This window comes from Epinephelus lanceolatus, chromosome 18 (genome assembly GCF_041903045.1).
Source record: "Epinephelus lanceolatus isolate andai-2023 chromosome 18, ASM4190304v1, whole genome shotgun sequence".
Taxonomy (NCBI): Eukaryota; Metazoa; Chordata; class Actinopteri; order Perciformes; family Serranidae; genus Epinephelus; species Epinephelus lanceolatus.
Window position 1 is genome coordinate 43,631,301 of NC_135751.1, and position 18,189 is coordinate 43,649,489.

Genomic DNA, 18,189 nt, shown 5'->3' on the forward strand with positions numbered 1-18,189 from the left:
CAGTCACAGTTCTACTACTATTAGTACTAGTATGTTACAGTGTGGTGTTAGTACCAGTATAAGTGTAACTATTATCCGCTCCAGTATAAATAAAAGTCATTGTTGTGTAATAAATTAAATTTACTCATCCACCTGTTTAAAATGTAATCAGTAATGTAAGTATTCCAGTCCATCACAGTATCTTATTACATTTGATTTGTTTCCTAACAAATGTTTTAAACTGGGTAATAAAGCTAAAAGGTTAAAAAACACAAGTCCATAAATGTATTTAAATTTGTCCCAATGGCCTGGCTGAGCTGCTTTGTCCAGAAATGTGTTCAAATAATAAAGAAAGCAACAGAATCAATGTTCGATCCAACATTTAAACTTTTTACCACAAAAACATTCAGAACTTTGATTAGTAACTATAATTTAGTTATTTAACCCTAACCCAGGACCAGTATCAGGACCAGGACCAGGGCCAGCATTAGTAGCAGTATTAGTATCAGTGAACTCATTAAAAGTATCAGAGGGTGAACTGACGTCTCTGGAGTCCACGGCGGCGTACATGATGTCCATCCATCCTTTAAACGTGGCCTGAAAGACACCAAGTAAACAGTTAAAAAAAGTGAAAGTAGAAACAGACTCAGCTCAGACAAGGAGTTTTCAGTCGCACAACATTTCTCACAGGTCTGACTCTAACGTCATGTGATTCACAGGTAATCAGTGGTTAAAGTGAGGAGGTGAACACGTGTTGGCGTCATCAGACAAATTTAACAGACACCATGTTTCTACTTCCTGACTCTGGGCTGGGACCCTCAGATCGAGACCCCAAGGTTGGACCCCCAGGTTGGGACCCCGGGTTGGGACCCCAAGGTTGGAACCCCAGGGTTGAGATCCCCAGTTTGAGATCCCTGGTTTGGGATCCCAGGGTAGAGACCTTCAGGTGGGGACCCCAGGGTTGGGACCCCAGGGTTGGGACCCCCGGGTTGAGATCCCCAGGTTGGGATCCCAGGGTTGGGACCCCCGGGTTGAGATCCCCAGGTTGGGACCCCTGGGTTGGGACCCCAAGTTTGGAACCCCCAGGTTGGGACCCCGGGGCTGGAACCCCAGAGTTGAGATCCCCAGTTTGAGACCCCTGGTTTGGGATCCCAGGGTAGAAACCTTCAGGTGGGGACCCCAGGGTTGGGACCCCCGGGTTGACATCCCCAGGTTGAGATCCCCAGGTTAGATCCCCAGGTTGGGACCCCTGGGTTGGGATCCCAGGGTGGGACCCCCGGATTGAGACCTGTTATGTGTGATGGTTTAATATTTCAGATGTCAGACTGGATCTCTCGGACTCACCACCTGCAGCAGCGACAGGTAGCCCATCCCAACATTGTCGTAGTTGACCTTTAAGTTCTTCCAGCGGACCTCGGTGGAGTTGTCTGCGATCAGCGCGAGACACTCTGTCCTGTTGTTGACATCCTCAGGGGGAAACACTTCCTGGGACGTCTCATTGAAACAGTAATAAAACTTTCCTGCGAACAGATTGACGCCCATGATGCTGAAGATCAGCCAGAAGATCAGACACACGAGCAGCACGTTGAAGATGGATGGGATCGCTCCGACCAGGGCGTTCACCACCACCTGAGGACAGAAAGGGACAGAGAGACAGGTCAGAGACTGAGAGACAGGTCAGAGACAGACAGAGACAGACAATGAGAGACAGACAGAGAAACAGGTGTTAGGGAACAGACAGACAGTCTGTCTGTCTGTTCCCCAACACCTGTCTGTCTCACCCTCATGCCCTCGAAGCGCGACAGGGCCCTCAGGGGCCTCAGAGCTCTCAGTGTCCTCAGAGACTTGATGGCTCCCAGCTCAGAGTATCCAAGGACGTTTGCTGTCAGAGACACCAGAGACACCTAGAAGACACAGGACACCTGCTGATGACATCACAGCACAGGTGACCAATTAACAGACAACAAGTCCTCCTTGTTTACAGTGTGTCTGTGACCACTTTAACTCATCCATATGTAATCAATAATCAGTTACTGATCAGTTTATATGTCCACAACAAGGATGAATCAGCACCAGGCACTGATAGGATAAATAACAGTGAGAACATGATCAGTAACACTGAGGGGAGTTTTTCCTGATCAGCTGTGAGGGTCATACGGACAGAGGGATGTTGTATGCTGTAAAGCCCTGTGAGGCAAATTGTGGTTTGTGATATTGGGCTTTATAAATAAAATTGATTGATTGATTGATTGATTGATTGAGAACATGATCAATAACAGTGAGAACACGATCGTGTTCTCACTGTTATTGATCGTGTTCTCACTGTTATTGATCATGTTCTCAGTGTTACTGATCGTGTTCTCAGTGTTATTTGATCATGTTCTCACTGTTATTGATTGTGTTCTCAGTGTTATTGATCCTGTTCTCACTGTTATTGATTGTGTTCTCAGTGTTATTGATCCTGTTCTCACTGTTATTGATCGTGTTCTCAGTGTGATTGATCCTGTTCTCACTGTTATTGATTGTGTTCACAGTGTTATTGATCATATTCTCACTGTTATTGTGTTCTCAGTGTTATTGATTGTGTTCTCAGTGTTATTGATCCTGTCCTGTGTTATTGATCCTGTTCTCAGTGTTATTGTTTGTGTTCTCACTGTTATTGATCGTGTTCTCAGTGTAATTGATCATGTTCTCAGTGTTATTGATCATGTTGTCAGTGTTACTGATCATGTTGTCAGTATTATTGATCCTGTTGTCACTGTTATTGATCATGTTGTCAGTGTTACTGATCATGTTGTCAGTGTTATTGATCCTGTTGTCAGTGTTATTGATCATGTTGTCAGTGTTATTGATTTTTTTTTAAATTTTTTTTTTATACTTGTCTGCATTGGTCTTCATAGCTTAGCGCCACTAAAGGGTGTAAGCTTCTTGTGAAGATTGATGCACTGTTAATCTTGCAGTCAAGTATTTTATACCCATAATGCGTGGTTGTGACCGTCACCCACCCTCCCTGGAGACTAGCCTATCAGTCTTTATTGGAAAAACTTCCTAATATGAGTCAGAGAGGGCCGTGATACACCAAAGTGTGTCGGGGGAAAGTAAGGAAACAAGCAAGGGGGAGGGGGCAGGTGCTTAAGTCCTGAGTTATATAGTAACAGTGCATGCGGAGAAGAAGGAGGAAAAACAAACAAATAAACAAACAAACGAAAAAAAAAACAGGGGAGAAACAGGCAGTGTAGCTGATGTATTGTGGCCTTGAGGTGGTTGTGCTCCATGCAGATTATCGAAAATAAACATATACATGTCTACTATACTGTACTGAAAAACAAAAACAAAAGAGAAGTCTATACTGAACACCAAAAATGTGAGAGTCTTGGTGGAGGGGGAAAGCCCGATTGCAGAGAAGAGTTGCCAGCGCGGTGTGGTAGGTTTGAGAAGCAAGTGGGCCCCTTTGGAGTGATCCCATCGGTTCTTTGCGATGCGTCACGGAGCTGAAGTATCGAACATGCATGCGTGTATTTGAACCCTCCCAATGTGTTTATGAAAACCATCACCAGGGTCCAGGGCCAGCCCTGCGGGGGAAGGGGGGCGGTATGGCACCCCAAGACCGCAGGAGCGCCCAGACCCCAAGACCAGGGAGCCGCAGAGGCCGCAGGACACCACGCAGGCCCAAGGACCCAGGGCGGCGAAGGCCGGCAGCCCCAGAGAGCCAGAGACACACCCCAGACAGGCAGGGCAGGAGGGCCCGCCCACCCACCGCCCGACGCGCATAAGTGTGATGTGGTGCATTAAAATTGAGGGACATAGGAGACAGGTGGGGGCAAGGCTGATGGCTACAGCACACTGCTGTCCTGCAGCCCGTGCAGCCATAAGACACCTGGAACCTGTTCCCATCTGTCCCCCAAGATGTAGGTGTATGTGGTGCTTTAAAATTGGAGAACAGATAAGGATGGGCTGGGGGGCAGCATGGAGGGCTACCGGACACTACTGTCCCATAGCCTGCCCCATTATGAAGCCCCCCAATCCATCTGTGGTCTGCACCTCAAAGAGTGAGTGTATGTGGTGCATTAAAACTGTGCAATGTGTGGTGAGTGAACTAAATGTGGTTTAGGAGGCCAGGCCAGTGTAGGCCCAGCCCGAGGGCTGGAGGGATGGATGGGAGGGGCCAGGAGGTGGCGCCAACCACACCCCAGCGCCGCGAGGCCCCCAGCGCCCATGGACAGCGGGAAACCCAAGGAAACCCAACGGGCCCCCACCTAACCCCGCCCCCCTGGCAACTGCAGCGTCGGGCCCCCGCAGTGGTCCCGACCTGGGCCACACCGCCCGCAGCAAAACGGCCCCCAGCAGAAGGACAAGGCGCGCCACCAGGGTGCACGGACAACGGGCCCCACCCAGCCCCCCCGAACCCCGACGCGCAGGAGCACAGACCAACCCGCAACCCCGCCAGTACCCCCCAGACCGCCACAGACCCAAAGCCGGACCCCCAGCCCATCCGACCCGCCCCCCACCGGCGGCCGCACACAAACGGGCAGGCCCACACTGTGCAGCACCAGAACACCCCCCACGGGCAGCACCCAGCCCCCACGCCAGGCCCCGCAACCCAGGGGAGCACCCCGGGCCCACCCGAGGCCGGGAGAGAGGAGCAGGGAGGGACGGGGAGAGGGAGGAGGGAGAGGAAAGGGCAGGAGCGGAGCGAAGGGGGGGGGGGAGGAGGAGCCCACCCACCCCGCACCACCAGGGGCGGAAACAGCCCCCCAGGGGGGACCGGCCACGCCGCCCCAGGCCCAGGGAGCACGAGGAGACCCCGCCCCCCCCCAGGTACACAGGGCGAGCAGTCCAGACGCACCCGCCCCCAGGGGAAACCGCCCGGCCCCGCAATCCCCCACAGAGCCAGGGAGCAGGGCCGGATTCAAGGGGAAGAAGGTGCACATGCTTAAGACCTTGAGTTCTGATGAACCGCTGTGGTGTATTGTGGTGAGAGAGATAAAGGGATTAGGGGTTACATCATTAACAGAAACACGTTACATATTACACAACAGTCTTTCTTGAGTTGTAATATTTATATGTACAGGTGGCATATGCTCACAGGCTGAGTGGCACTATACAGACACGTTTAGTGAGTGAATAAATGGTGACCATTTTTCTGTAAAGTATGTTAATTGGTTTCTGTGGCCAGCAGATATTTTCTCCAGCGAAATATGTTCTACAAGGAGATTCAGCCAATGGTTGATGTTGAGGGTCTGTTTATCTTTCCAGTTGACTAGGATTGTTTTCTTGGCGATGGCGAGAGCTACAAGAAGAGAGTTGCAGTGGCTGTTTGGGAGGTCAATTGTCATCAGGTCACCAATTAAGCACAGGTTGGGAGATAATGGGATCCTGCAGTCCAAAATGGAGGAGAGTTTTTGAGTGACTGTTGACCAGAAGTGCTGGACGGGTGAACATAACCAGAGTGCATGAAAGTAGGTGTCTGCAGTGTTCTGAGTACACTGAGTGCATGTGTCAGATTGACTAAAGCCCATTCTATTCATCTTTTGTTGGGTGATGTGTGTTCTGTGGAGTACTTTAAATTGGATAAGTTGTATATTAGTGTGTCTTGTCATCTTAAATGTATTTTTGCATATCTGAGTCCAGAAGTCAGGGTCCGGTGATACACCCAGTTCTTTTTCCCATTTTAAAGTTGGTAAATGTATAGAACTGGTCTTTGACAGTAATTTATAAATCTTAGAAAGGTTCTTCTTATTACTCGGAGAAAGCTTTGTAATATGTTTGGCAAATTCTGGTGGCTGCAAAGTGTCCTGAGGCGCTGGAATTCTCCTCTTGATTGTTTTTATCAATTGTAAATATTGTAGAAAATTGCCATTTCTTATTTCAAAAGTCTGAAATAAGTTTGTGTATGTCATAAGTATATTGTCTTGGAAAAGGTGATGGAGATGAGTTACTCCCTTCATCTCCCATGTGCTAAAATGGAGAGGTCTTTTGTTAATTTCAAAATCCGGGTTGTGCCAAATTGGAGAGAGCAAGCAAGGTTCTATCGGAGAGTTTGTGATTTCTAGTGTTTTCCACCAGGCTGATAAGGTGGAAGCAATCATTGGGTTCTTAAAACAGTTATGACGTCTGAGTGTAGTGGTGATAAACGGGAGGTCAGAGAGTTTTATATTGTTGCAGTCCGCCTGTTCTAGTTCGAGCCAGGAGTTGTAGTCTTTGTTAGGATATAACCATTTCAATAGGTATTGTAGCTGGTTAGCTAAATAGTAATGTTTAAAGTTAGGAGCGTCCAATCCCCCTTCCAATTTGTTTTTCTGAAGGGTGCTTAGGCTAATTTTTGCTGTTTTGTTCTTTGAGTAGAATTTTATAATTGCAGAATCTAATGACAGGAACCATTTTGATGTGGGTGTGAATGGAATCATGGAAAAAAAATAGTTAATTTGGGGTAGAATTTTCATCTTAACTGTGGCTATTCGTCCCAGGAGGGAGATGGGAAGATTATTCCAGCGCTTCAGGTCACCACAGATCTTATCTAGCAGCGGGCTAAAGTTCAGGTGGACCAGGTCTGATAGTTTGGGTGAAATATTTATGCCAAGATATCTTATGTTGCCCGCAGGGAGAGAAAATTTTTGGTCTGCAGGATTCCAAGAGTTCTCCGTTATTGGCATTATTGTCGATTTGGACCAGTTGATGGAGTAGTCCGAAAGTTTAGAAGAATGTGTTATGAGATTAAATACTTCATGTAAAGACGATTTCGGTTCTTGTAGATAAAGTAAAATGTCGTCGGCATATAGATTAATTTTATGCTGTGAATTGGCGGAATGGATACCTGATCTTGCTGTTCTGACGGACTGCCATAGCCAATGGTTCGATGAATATTGCAAACAGTAGAGGTGAGAGTGGGCACCCTTGTCTGGTTCCTCTCTGCAAAATGAAGCTTTTAGATGTGATCCTGTTGGTGGTGACTGTGGCCTTAGGGGAATTGTATAAGGCTGATACCCACTAGATAAATGACTCTCCAAAGCCAAATCCACTCAGGGTGGCAAATAGGAAGGACCAGTTGACCTTGTCGAAGGCTTTTTCTGCATCAAGTGACAAAATAATTGCTTTTGTATTAACGCGTTGTGCTTTACTTATCAGATTAAGAACTCTTCTGACATTATTGCTTGAGCGTCTGCCATTAATGAAGCCCGTTTGATCATTATGAATTATTGATGCGATTATTTTCTCCAGTCTAGAAGCAAGTGCCTTTGAGATAATTTTGATATCACTGTTAATTAGTGATAGAGGACGGTAGCTAGAAGGAAGCGTGGGGTCTTTGTCTGGCTTTAGTAATGATTTGATTGCTGCTGTATTCATGTGAGGTCTTATACCTCTGTTCTTTTTGATCTCTGTCACTGTCCTGATGAAAAGTGGTGCTAATATTGTCCAGAAATGTTTTATAAATTCGGCAGGAAAGCCGTCTGGACCTGGAGCCTTACCTGTTGGCATTTTGTCTAATGCGCTCTGCAGGTCATTAATAGTCAGGGGGGCGTCTAACATATTTCTGTGTTCCGTGGATAACTGAGGTAAATTTAGGTTATCGAGAAAAGCCTGAATATCTTCTGGGTTTGGATTGTTTACTGTTGAATATAAGTTATGGTAGAAAGAATAGAAAATCTGATTGATCTCCTGAGGAGATTGTGTATAATTTCCGGACGGCCCCTGGATTGTTGGTATCAGAGATTTTTCTTTATTGCGTTGGAGCTGATTAGCCAAAAATTTTCCTGATTTGTTACTGTGTTCAAAATTATTATATCTTAGTTGCTGTATGATAAATTCAGTTTTCTTTGATAGAATATTGTCCAGTTGCGATTTTGTACACTGTAATTGGGTCCATACTTGATCACTTGGATTGTTTGCATATTCCTTTGTTAGTTGTTTAATTTTTTCCTCAATGTTTTTTTCTGCTTGCAATTCCTTTTTCTTCTTGTAGGAGGAGTATGATATAATTTTTCCTCTGATTACTGCCTTCCCAGTTTCCCATATTAAAGATGGAGATAAAGTTGGAGAGTCATTGTCTTCAAGAAAGTTTGCCCACTCCCGTCTCACCATTTTGTCAAAGTCTGGGTCTTTGAGTAAAGAGATATTAAAGCGCCATGTTGGGGGCCGTTTATGGATGGTTTCTATTTGCAGATTGAGTGATATTGGTGCATGGTCGCTGATAATGATCGGGTGTATTTTTGTGGTAATTTTTTGTGAGATGGAGTTATTTAAGAGAAAAAAGTCAATTCTTGAAAATGAGCGATGCACAGGAGAGAAGAAAGTATATTCCCTCTTCGATGGGTATTTGAGTCTCCAGCCATCGCCAAGCCCAAAATCATCCATGTATTCCTGTATTACCTTAGCCGATTGTGATTGCTTTGTGTGTACTGAGTTGCTAGATCGGTCTAATGAAGCATTTAGGACTGTGTTAAAGTCTCCTCCAATTATAGTTGTCGAGCTGTCTGATAGGTTAGATAGTAAAGAGAAGATTGTGTGAAAGAAGGCTGGATCATCATTATTAGGGGCATACAGATTAACAATTGTATATAATTTGTTAAAGATTGTTGCCTGAACAATGATGTAGCGGCCTTCTGGGTCTGTTACCGTGCTGTTTAAAGTAAATGGTAGTCTCTTGTGGACCATGATAGAGACACCTCTTTGTCTGTTGTTATAGCAGGATGAAAAAATTTGATTAAAATTTGGATCTTTAAGAGATTTTTCTTCTGACTTTAGCAAGTGGGGTTCTTGTAGGAGAAAAATATCTGTTTTCAATTTTGTGACAAAGTCCATCACTTTAATTTTTTTCGTCTGTGAGCGGATGCCATGTACATTCCAGGAAACCAAGTTTAGGTGTGACATTGAAGTGGGGGTTTTATCATACTGTGTGTGGGTATGGAGAATGATCTGTGTGTGTTTCTATGTGAGTTTCTATCTGCGTGGATTTTGCATGAGTATATGTAATTGTTAAGTGTATGTATTACAGTCAACCGATGTGTCATGGTGAAGCATCACAGGGTTATGGAGCAGAGCATTAGAATATATACAAGCATGTTCAACAACCAGAAGCGCCTGTGCCTTGAGGTATTTACAAACCTGAAAAACAAAGGGGTTACATGGAGTGTATTTGTGTGTGAGGTTAGGGAGGGGGAGTGAGTGAGAGGGATAGGGGGGGGGGGGATGATGGAGGGAAAAAATAGAGAAGTAAAGGGAGAATGCTGGGTGGAGTATGTAAAGTGTACATTCACACCCTGTGAGATTTTTTTTTTTCCTTTTTTTCCTTTTCAATAAGTCAGTGTTGTGTTCATTATATATACATATATATATATATATATATATATATATATATATATACACATATATACATATATATACATACACACACATATATATATATATATATATATATATATATATACACATATATATATATATACACATAACCACATGTACATACATATACATCTGCATATATACATACATACATACATACATATATACCAGGGCCACATGATTAATTGCATTGCAATCACAGGAATGCTTAATTATCTGTTGCAGGAGAAATGTGTCAGAGTACCATTTTGAATGAAATATACATATATATATTTATTTATTTATTTCAAGAATAGTGCAGCCCCAATATATATATACATGTATACACGCATCTTTTTATTTATTTATTTATTTATTTATTTTTTAATTCCTTTTATGATACAATTAAGCTATGGTTCTACTTTGTTTTGTGGTTTTAGGGGCACTTATCTCACTTAGAAGAGCCATGGGGTGGTGGTAGAGTGGCGGAACAGCTGCCCATCTATGTATAATTTGTCGACCACAAGAGAGGTCCTATTTCCCTTCTGCCTGTGCTCTTTTAAAATGGGATATAACACTTTACGCCTCTCGTTGATCATGTTGTCAGTGTTATTGATCATGTTCTCACTGTTATTGATCATGTTGTCAGTGTTATTGATCCTGTTCTCAGTGTTATTGATCATGTTCTCAGTGTTACTGATCATGTTGTCAGTATTATTGATCCTGTTCTCAGTGTTATTGATCATGTTCTCAGTGTTACCGATCATGTCAGTGTTATTGATCATGTTGTCAGTGTTATTGATCATGTTCTCACTGTTATTGATCATGTTGTCAGTGTTATTGATCTTGTTCTCAGTGTTATTGATCATGTTCTCAGTGTTACTGATCATGTTGTCAGTATTATTGATCCTGTTCTCAGTGTTATTGATCATGTTCTCAGTGTTACTGATCATGTCAGTGTTATTGATCATGTTGTCAGTGTGACTGATCATGTTGTCAGTGTTATTGATCCTGTTCTCAGTGTTATTGATCATGTTGTCAGTGTTATTGATCATGTTCTCACTGTTATTGATCATGTTCTCAGTGTTATTGATCCTGTTCTCACTGTTATTGATCGTGTTCTCAGTGTGATTGATCCTGTTCTGTGTTATTGATCATATTCTCACTGTTATTGATTGTGTTCTCAGGGTTATTGATTGTGTTCTCAGTGTTATTGATCCTGTTCTCAGTGTTATTGATCATGTTCTCAGTGTTACTGATCATGTTGTCAGTATTATTGATCCTATTCTCACTGTTATTGATCATGTTGTCAGTGTTATTGATCATGTTGTCAGTGTTATTGATCCTGTTCTCAGTGTTATTGATCATGTTCTCAGTGTTACTGATCATGTTGTCAGTATTACTGATCCTGTTCTCAGTGTTATTGATCATGTTCTCAGTGTTACTGATCATGTCAGTGTTATTGATCATGTTGTCAGTGTGACTGATCATGTTGTCAGTGTTATTGATCCTGTTCTCAGTGTTATTGATCATGTTCTCACTGTTACTGATCATGTTGTCAGTGTTATTGATCATATTCTCACTGTTATTGATCATGTTCTCAGTGTTACTGATCATGTTGTCAGTGTTATTGATCATGTTGTCAGTGTTACTGATCATGTTCTCAGTGTTATTGATCATGTTCTTACGTCCACAATAAGGAAGTCCAGCCAGCACCAGGCGTTGGTGAAGTAGGTCTTGAATCCATAGGCGACCCACTTGAGAACCATCTCCACCACGAACACGTAGGTGAACACCTGGTCTGCATACTCCAGAACCATCTTTATGACCCGACGCTGCTCCAGGTAGATGTCCTCAAAGGCCTGTCCACATGGTCACATGGTTGTGTTGTTATTTATGTTGTGTGAGGTCATCATCAGTTCTTATTTACTTAGTCATTATTAGACATGATGCCACTGTTGATTAATGATTATTAAACGATACGTCACAGTGAGCACTGAGTTTGTTAAAGACAGTCTCACCTGTGTCAACTCTGGCGGCCATGTTAGTAATCAGAACGTCAGCCACATGTGTAGTCCACTGTTAGCCATGCTAGTAGTCCTGTGGTCTGTTTATTAGTGTCCTGCTTTCAGCCATGTTGTCTCCACAAGTTAGTACACACACATCCCTGAGAACAAATCAGATCTCACTCGCTCAATCGCATGATCAGATCAAACAAACCAACCAGCAGATGGATTAAAGACTGTCTTTAAATAAATGTCACAACAAGCATCACAGAAAAAGTAAAAATTAATCAAAAAGAAATCAAATTAAAAGAAGTATCAACACTGATCTTACAGCAAAAAAACTGATCACGTCTGAATCAATAATCATACCTAATATTTAACTGACACTTATCATTAATCATTACTAATAATCTGAATAATAATATTTACCAGAGCTCCACTGCTCATCAGAATCATAAAGATGATGAAGGTCTCAAAGTAGTTGTGTTCTACAATGGAGAAACAGGTTCTTCTGATGTTAGACCACACCTTCCCTCTGCCCTGGGATGTGTCTATGTCCAGGAATGGACAGCGGTGGTAACACTCTGAAATATACAGAACCAATCAGCTGCTGAAGTTAAAACGTAATGTACAAATGACCTGTTTCATTCATTTTCTATAACTGCTTATCCTGTTAGGGTTGCCGGGGGCGGAGCCTATCTACTTGCTCCAGCTGAAATTGAACATGTCACCCGATGTTTTCTGTTGTTAACCTGCCGATCGACTGACGGAGCGTCACAATGATTCATCGTCTGTACACTCATTGTCGTCCGACACTCGGAGACACTGTGAGACACCGTGAGACACTGTTACACAATTGGAGACACTGTGAGACACTTTGAGACACTGGGAGACACTGGGAGGCACTGGGAGACACTGGGGGACACTGAGGGACACTAGGAGACACTGAGAGACACTGGGAGACACACAGGTCACAGTTTCCTCTTGCTGACATCGAATCAGTGACCCATGTCAGGGGACAGAGCTTTTTACACCACTGCTAGGGCTGATCTGAGGAGAGGGATCAGGGGTGCCAAGCTGGCCTATAAAGGCAAAATTGAGGACTTAGTCTCGGATAACGACCCGAGACAAGTGTGGCAGGGGCTACAACATCTCACCAACAATAAAGGCAGCAAAAAGGCAGTAACAACAACAAATGGAGCCCTGCTGGTAGAGGAGCTTAATAACTTATTTGCCCGCTTTGAGACCAGAAGCTCCTCCACTCCACCCTGCCTGGTCACTGACACACCTGCCCTCACTATTCAACAGCATAAGGTGAGGCAGGTTCTCAAAGCGGTGAATCCAAGGAAGGCTGCCGGCCCTGACGTTTCTAACTGGGCTCTACTACATGTTTCTAACTGGACTCTACTACATGTCACTAACTGGACTCTATAACATGTTTCTAACTGGGCTCTACTACATGTTTCTAACTGGGCTCTACTACATGTCACTAACTGGGCTCTACTACATGTTTCTAACTGGGCTCTACTACATGTCACTAACTGGGCTCTACTACATGTCACTAACTGGACTCTACTACATGTCACTAAGTGGGCTCTACTGCATGTCACTAACTGGACTCTACTACATGTCACTAAGTGGGCTCTACTGCATGTCACTAACTGGGCTCTACTGCATGTCACTAACTGGGCTCTACTACATGTCACTAACTGGACACTACTACATGTCACTAACTGGACTCTACAACATGTTTCTAACTGGGCTCTACTACATGTTTCTAACTGGGCTCTACTACATATCACTAACTGGGCTCTACTTCATGTCACTAACTGGGCTCTACTGCATGTCACTAAGTGGGCTCTACTTCATGTCACTAACTGGACTCTACTACATGTCACTAAGTGGGCTCTACTGCATGTCACTAACTGGGCTCTACTACATGTCACTAACTGGACTCTACAACATGTTTCTAACTGGACTCTACTACATATCACTAACTGGGCTCTACTTCATGTCACTAACTGGGCTCTACTGCATGTCACTAAGTGGGCTCTACTTCATGTCACTAACTGGACTCTACTACATGTCACTAAGTGGGCTCTACTGCATGTCACTAACTGGGCTCTACTACATGTCACTAACTGGACTCTACAACATGTTTCTAACTGGGCTCTACTACATGTCACTAAGTGGGCTCTACTGCATGTCACTAACTGGACTCTACTACATGTCACTAAGTGGGCTCTACTGCATGTCACTAACTGGGCTCTACTACATGTCACTAACTGGACTCTACAACATGTTTCTAACTGGGCTCTACTACATGTCACTAAGTGGGCTCTACTGCATGTCACTAACTGGACTCTACTACATGTCACTAAGTGGGCTCTACTGCATGTCACTAACTGGGCTCTACTTCATGTCACTAACTGGACTCTACAACATGTTTCTAACTGGGCTCTACTACATGTCACTAACTGGGCTCTACTACATGTCACTAACTGGACTCTACAACATGTTTCTAACTGGGCTCTACTACATGTCACTAACTGGACTCTACTGCATGTCACTAACTGGGCTCTACTTCATGTCACTAACTGGGCTATACTACATGCCACTAACTGGGCTCTACTTCATGTCACTAACTGGGCTATACTACATGTCACTAAGTGGGCTCTACTGCATGTCACTAACTGGACTCTACTACATGTCACTAACTGGGCTCTACTGCATGTCACTAACTGGACTCTACTACATGTCACTAACTGGGCTCTACTACATGTCACTAACTGGGCTATAATGCATGTCACTAAGTGGACTCTACTGCATGTCACTAAGTGGACTCTACTACATGTCACTAACTGGGCTCTACTACATGTCACTAACTGGGCTATAATGCATGTCACTAAGTGGACTCTACTGCATGTCACTAAGTGGACTCTACTACATGTCACTAACTGGGCTATACTACATGTCACTAACTGGGCTATAATGCATGTCACTAAGTGGGCTCTACTACATGTCACTAACTGGACTCTACTACATGTCACTAAGTGGACTCTACTACATGTCACTAAGTGGACTCTACTGCATGTCACTAACTGGGCTCTACTACATGTCACTAAATGGGCTATAATGCATGCCACTAACTGGACTCTACTACATGTTTCTAACTGGGCTCTACTGCATGTCACTAACTGGGCTCTACTGCATGTCACTAAGTGGACTCTACTACATGTCACTAACTGGACTCTACTACATGTCACTAAGTGGACTCTACTACATGTCACTAAGTGGACTCTACTGCATGTCACTAACTGGGCTCTACTACATGTCACTAACTGGGCTATAATGCATGTCACTAACTGGACTCTACTACATGTTTCTAACTGGGCTCTACTACATGTCACTAAGTGGGCTCTACTGCATGTCACTAACTGGGCTCTACTACATGTCACTAACTGGGCTCTACTACATGTTTCTAACTGGGCTCTACTACATGTCACTAACTGGGCTCTACTACATGTCACTAACTGGACTCTACTACATGTCACTAACTGGACTCTACAACATGTTTCTAACTGGGCTCTACTACATGTTTCTAACTGGGCTCTACTACATATCACTAACTGGGCTCTACTTCATGTCACTAACTGGGCTCTACTGCATGTCACTAAGTGGGCTCTACTGCATGTCACTAACTGGACTCTACTACATGTCACTAAGTGGGCTCTACTGCATGTCATTAACTGGACTCTACTACATGTCACTAACTGGGCTATACTGCATGTCACTAAGTGGACTCTACTGCATGTCACTAAGTGGACTCTACTACATGTCACTAACTGGGCTCTACTACATGTCACTAACTGGGCTATAATGCATGTCACTAAGTGGACTCTACTGCATGTCACTAAGTGGACTCTACTACATGTCACTAACTGGGCTCTACTACATGTCACTAACTGGGCTATAATGCATGTCACTAACTGGGCTCTACTGCATGTCACTAACTGGACTCTACTACATGTCACTAACTGGGCTATAATGCATGTCACTAAGTGGGCTCTACTGCATGTCACTAACTGGACTCTACTACATGTCACTAACTGGGCTCTACTGCATGTCACTAAGTGGACTCTACTGCATGTCACTAAGTGGACTCTACTACATGTCACTAACTGGGCTCTACTACATGTCACTAACTGGGCTATAATGCATGTCACTAACTGGGCTCTACTGCATGTCACTAACTGGACTCTACTACATGTCACTAACTGGGCTATAATGCATGTCACTAAGTGGACTCTACTGCATGTCACTAACTGGGCTCTACTACATGTTTCTAACTGGACTCTACTACATGTCACTAACTGGACTCTACTACATGTTTCTAACTGGGCTCTACTACATGTTTCTAACTGGGCTCTACTACATGTCTCTAACTGGGCTCTACTACATGTCACTAAATGGGCTCTACTACATGTCACTAACTGGGCTCTACTACATGTCACTAACTGAGCTCTACTACATGTCACTAACTGAGCTCTACTGCATGTCACTAAATGGACTCTACTACATGTCACTAACTGGGCTCTACTACATGTCACTAACTGGGCTCTACTACATGTCACTAACTGGGCTCTACTACATGTCACTAACTGGGCTCTACTACATGTCACTAACTGGGCTATACTGCATGTCACTAAGTGGGCTCTACTGCATGTCACTAACTGGGCTCTACTACATGTCACTAACTGGACTCTACTACATGTCACTAACTGGGCTCTACTACATGTCACTAACTGGGCTCTACTACATGTCACTAACTGGACTCTACTACATGTCACTAACTGGGCTATACTACATGTCACTAACTGGGCTCTACTACATGTTTCTAACTGGGCTCTACTACCTGTCACTAACTGGGCTATACTGCATGTCACTAACTGGACTCTACTGGGGCTCCACTGCGTGATCTGTTCTGTACGACATCTATTGCACGTCTGTCTGTCCTGGAAGAGGGATCCCTCCTCAGTTGCTCTTCCTGAGGTTTCTACCGTTTTTTTCCCTGTTAAAGGGTTTTTTGGGGAGTTTTTCCTGATCAGCTGTGAGGGTCATAAGGACAGAGGGATGTCGTATGTTGTAAAGCCCTGTGAGGCAAATTGTGATGTGTGATATTGGGCTTCATAAATAAAATTTATTGATTGAATTGATCACAGCGTTGCAGCTGGAAATATAAAAACTGATTCACAGAGACATTTTATTGAACACTGATCAGATCTCTGTTACACACCTGTGTAAACGTGTGTGTGTAAATATATGTGTGTGTGTATGTATCCTTACTTTCACTGCAGCAGTCCACAGGTGTGTTTGTATTAGAGTCTTCATCGTCTTCGTCATCCTGAACTTCAGGAAGTTTTTGTATTGTGCTGCAGACCGACGACTTGTCACACTGAGCAATCACAGGAAGTACATTTTACACTGAGATCACCAACCTCCTGTCGTCAGGTTCACGTTTAAATTAACATCCAGGTTTGTATTCATGTCTGTCTGTCTCTCTGTCTGTCTGTCTTTCTGCGTGTCTGTCCGTCTGTCTGTCTGCGTGTCTGTCTGCCTGTCTTTCTGTGCCTCTGTCTGTGTGTCTGTCTGTGTCTCTGTCTGTCTGTGTGTCTGTCTGTCTTTCTGTGTCTCTGTCTGTTTGTCTGTCTATGTGTCTGTGTGTCTGTCCATTTGACTGTGTCTGTATGTCTGTGTGTCTGTATCTCTGTCTATCTGTCTGTGTGTCTGTCCATTTGACTGTCTGTCTGTATGTCTGTGTGTCTGTATCTCTGTCCATCTGTCTGTGTGTCTGTCTGGACTCAGGGTCACACCTGTCTCAGACTACCTGTGAGTGCATTTCTTCCTCCTCCTCGTCTTCATCTTCGTCATCATCATCATCATCATCATCATCAGGCGTCTCGAAGTCAGACTCGGCCTCGGCGATGGGGACCCTCAGGCAGGCGATGTTGTGATAGTTGCTGCTCAGGTTGCCACGGTCACAGCTGAGGGACTTGACCTCTGACAGTGGCTCGTCTGAGGTCACAAAGGTCAAAGCCAAAAGCTCCTTCGTCTTGTTGTCACTGTCGACCGCTGATGAGGAAATTCAGGAAATTCATAAACATGAAAGAAAAGAAAGAAAAAACACCCACATTGACACACACACACACACACACACACACACACATTCTGATTCCATCTGAATTTTTCTCATCAAACAACAAATCTGAACCAGTGGTAGATGAATAAGTCAGTAAAGTTTCAGGTCTGGTTTTACCCAGGTGGTCTGGGTCAACATGGACCTTCTTTCCCATTAAAGTCCAGATATGTTCCAAAATCCAGGTCTTCATCCAGGACACGGCTCGACTGATCCTGTTGATGGCAATCTGCAAGTTGTTTTCTCCTTCGTCCTCTGGAGCTGCCAGATTATCACCGCTGAAAGAGCTCAGCAACAAGGCCAGGAACAGGTTCAGGACCTGAAACAAGACCAGGAACAGGCTCAGGACCTGAAACAAGACCAGGAATGGGTTCAGGACCTGAAACAAGACCAGGGGCAGGTTCAGGACCTGAAACAACACCAGGGACAAGTTCAGGACCTTAAACAAGACCAGGGACAGGTTCAGGTCATGAAACAAAACCAGGGGCAGGTTCAGGACCTGAAACAAGACCAGGGACAGGTTCAGGACCTGAAACAAGACCAGGGGTAGGTTCAGGTCCTGAAACAAGACCAGGGGCAGGTTCAGGTCCTGAAACAAGACCAGGGGCAGGTTCAGGTCCTGAAACAAGACCAGGGGCAGGTTCGGGACCTAAAACAAGACCATGAACAGATTTGGAACCTGCAAAAAGA

The 18,189-nt window shown here is 44.2% G+C and overlaps 1 protein-coding gene across 4 annotated transcripts in view; it reads right to left on the reverse strand.

Moving 5' to 3' along the window:
- Positions 1-18,189, reverse strand: part of scn4ab (sodium channel, voltage-gated, type IV, alpha, b) — a 104,094-nt gene that overhangs the window by 8,707 nt on the left and 77,198 nt on the right. For 3 of the 4 annotated variants that reach the window (XM_078161776.1, XM_078161774.1, XM_078161775.1), the window contains exons 17-24: positions 17,620-17,878; positions 17,191-17,435; positions 16,650-16,758; positions 11,733-11,887; positions 10,986-11,159; positions 1,761-1,883; positions 1,324-1,608; positions 523-576 (exon numbers count right to left, since the gene is read on the reverse strand). In XM_078161776.1, the coding sequence (XP_078017902.1) occupies positions 523-576; positions 1,324-1,608; positions 1,761-1,883; positions 10,986-11,159; positions 11,733-11,887; positions 16,650-16,758; positions 17,191-17,435; positions 17,620-17,878 (1,404 nt within the window). The remainder of the gene's footprint in view (positions 1-522; positions 577-1,323; positions 1,609-1,760; positions 1,884-10,985; positions 11,160-11,732; positions 11,888-16,649; positions 16,759-17,190; positions 17,436-17,619; positions 17,879-18,189) is intronic. The other variant, XM_033645880.2, reaches the window with a different exon arrangement.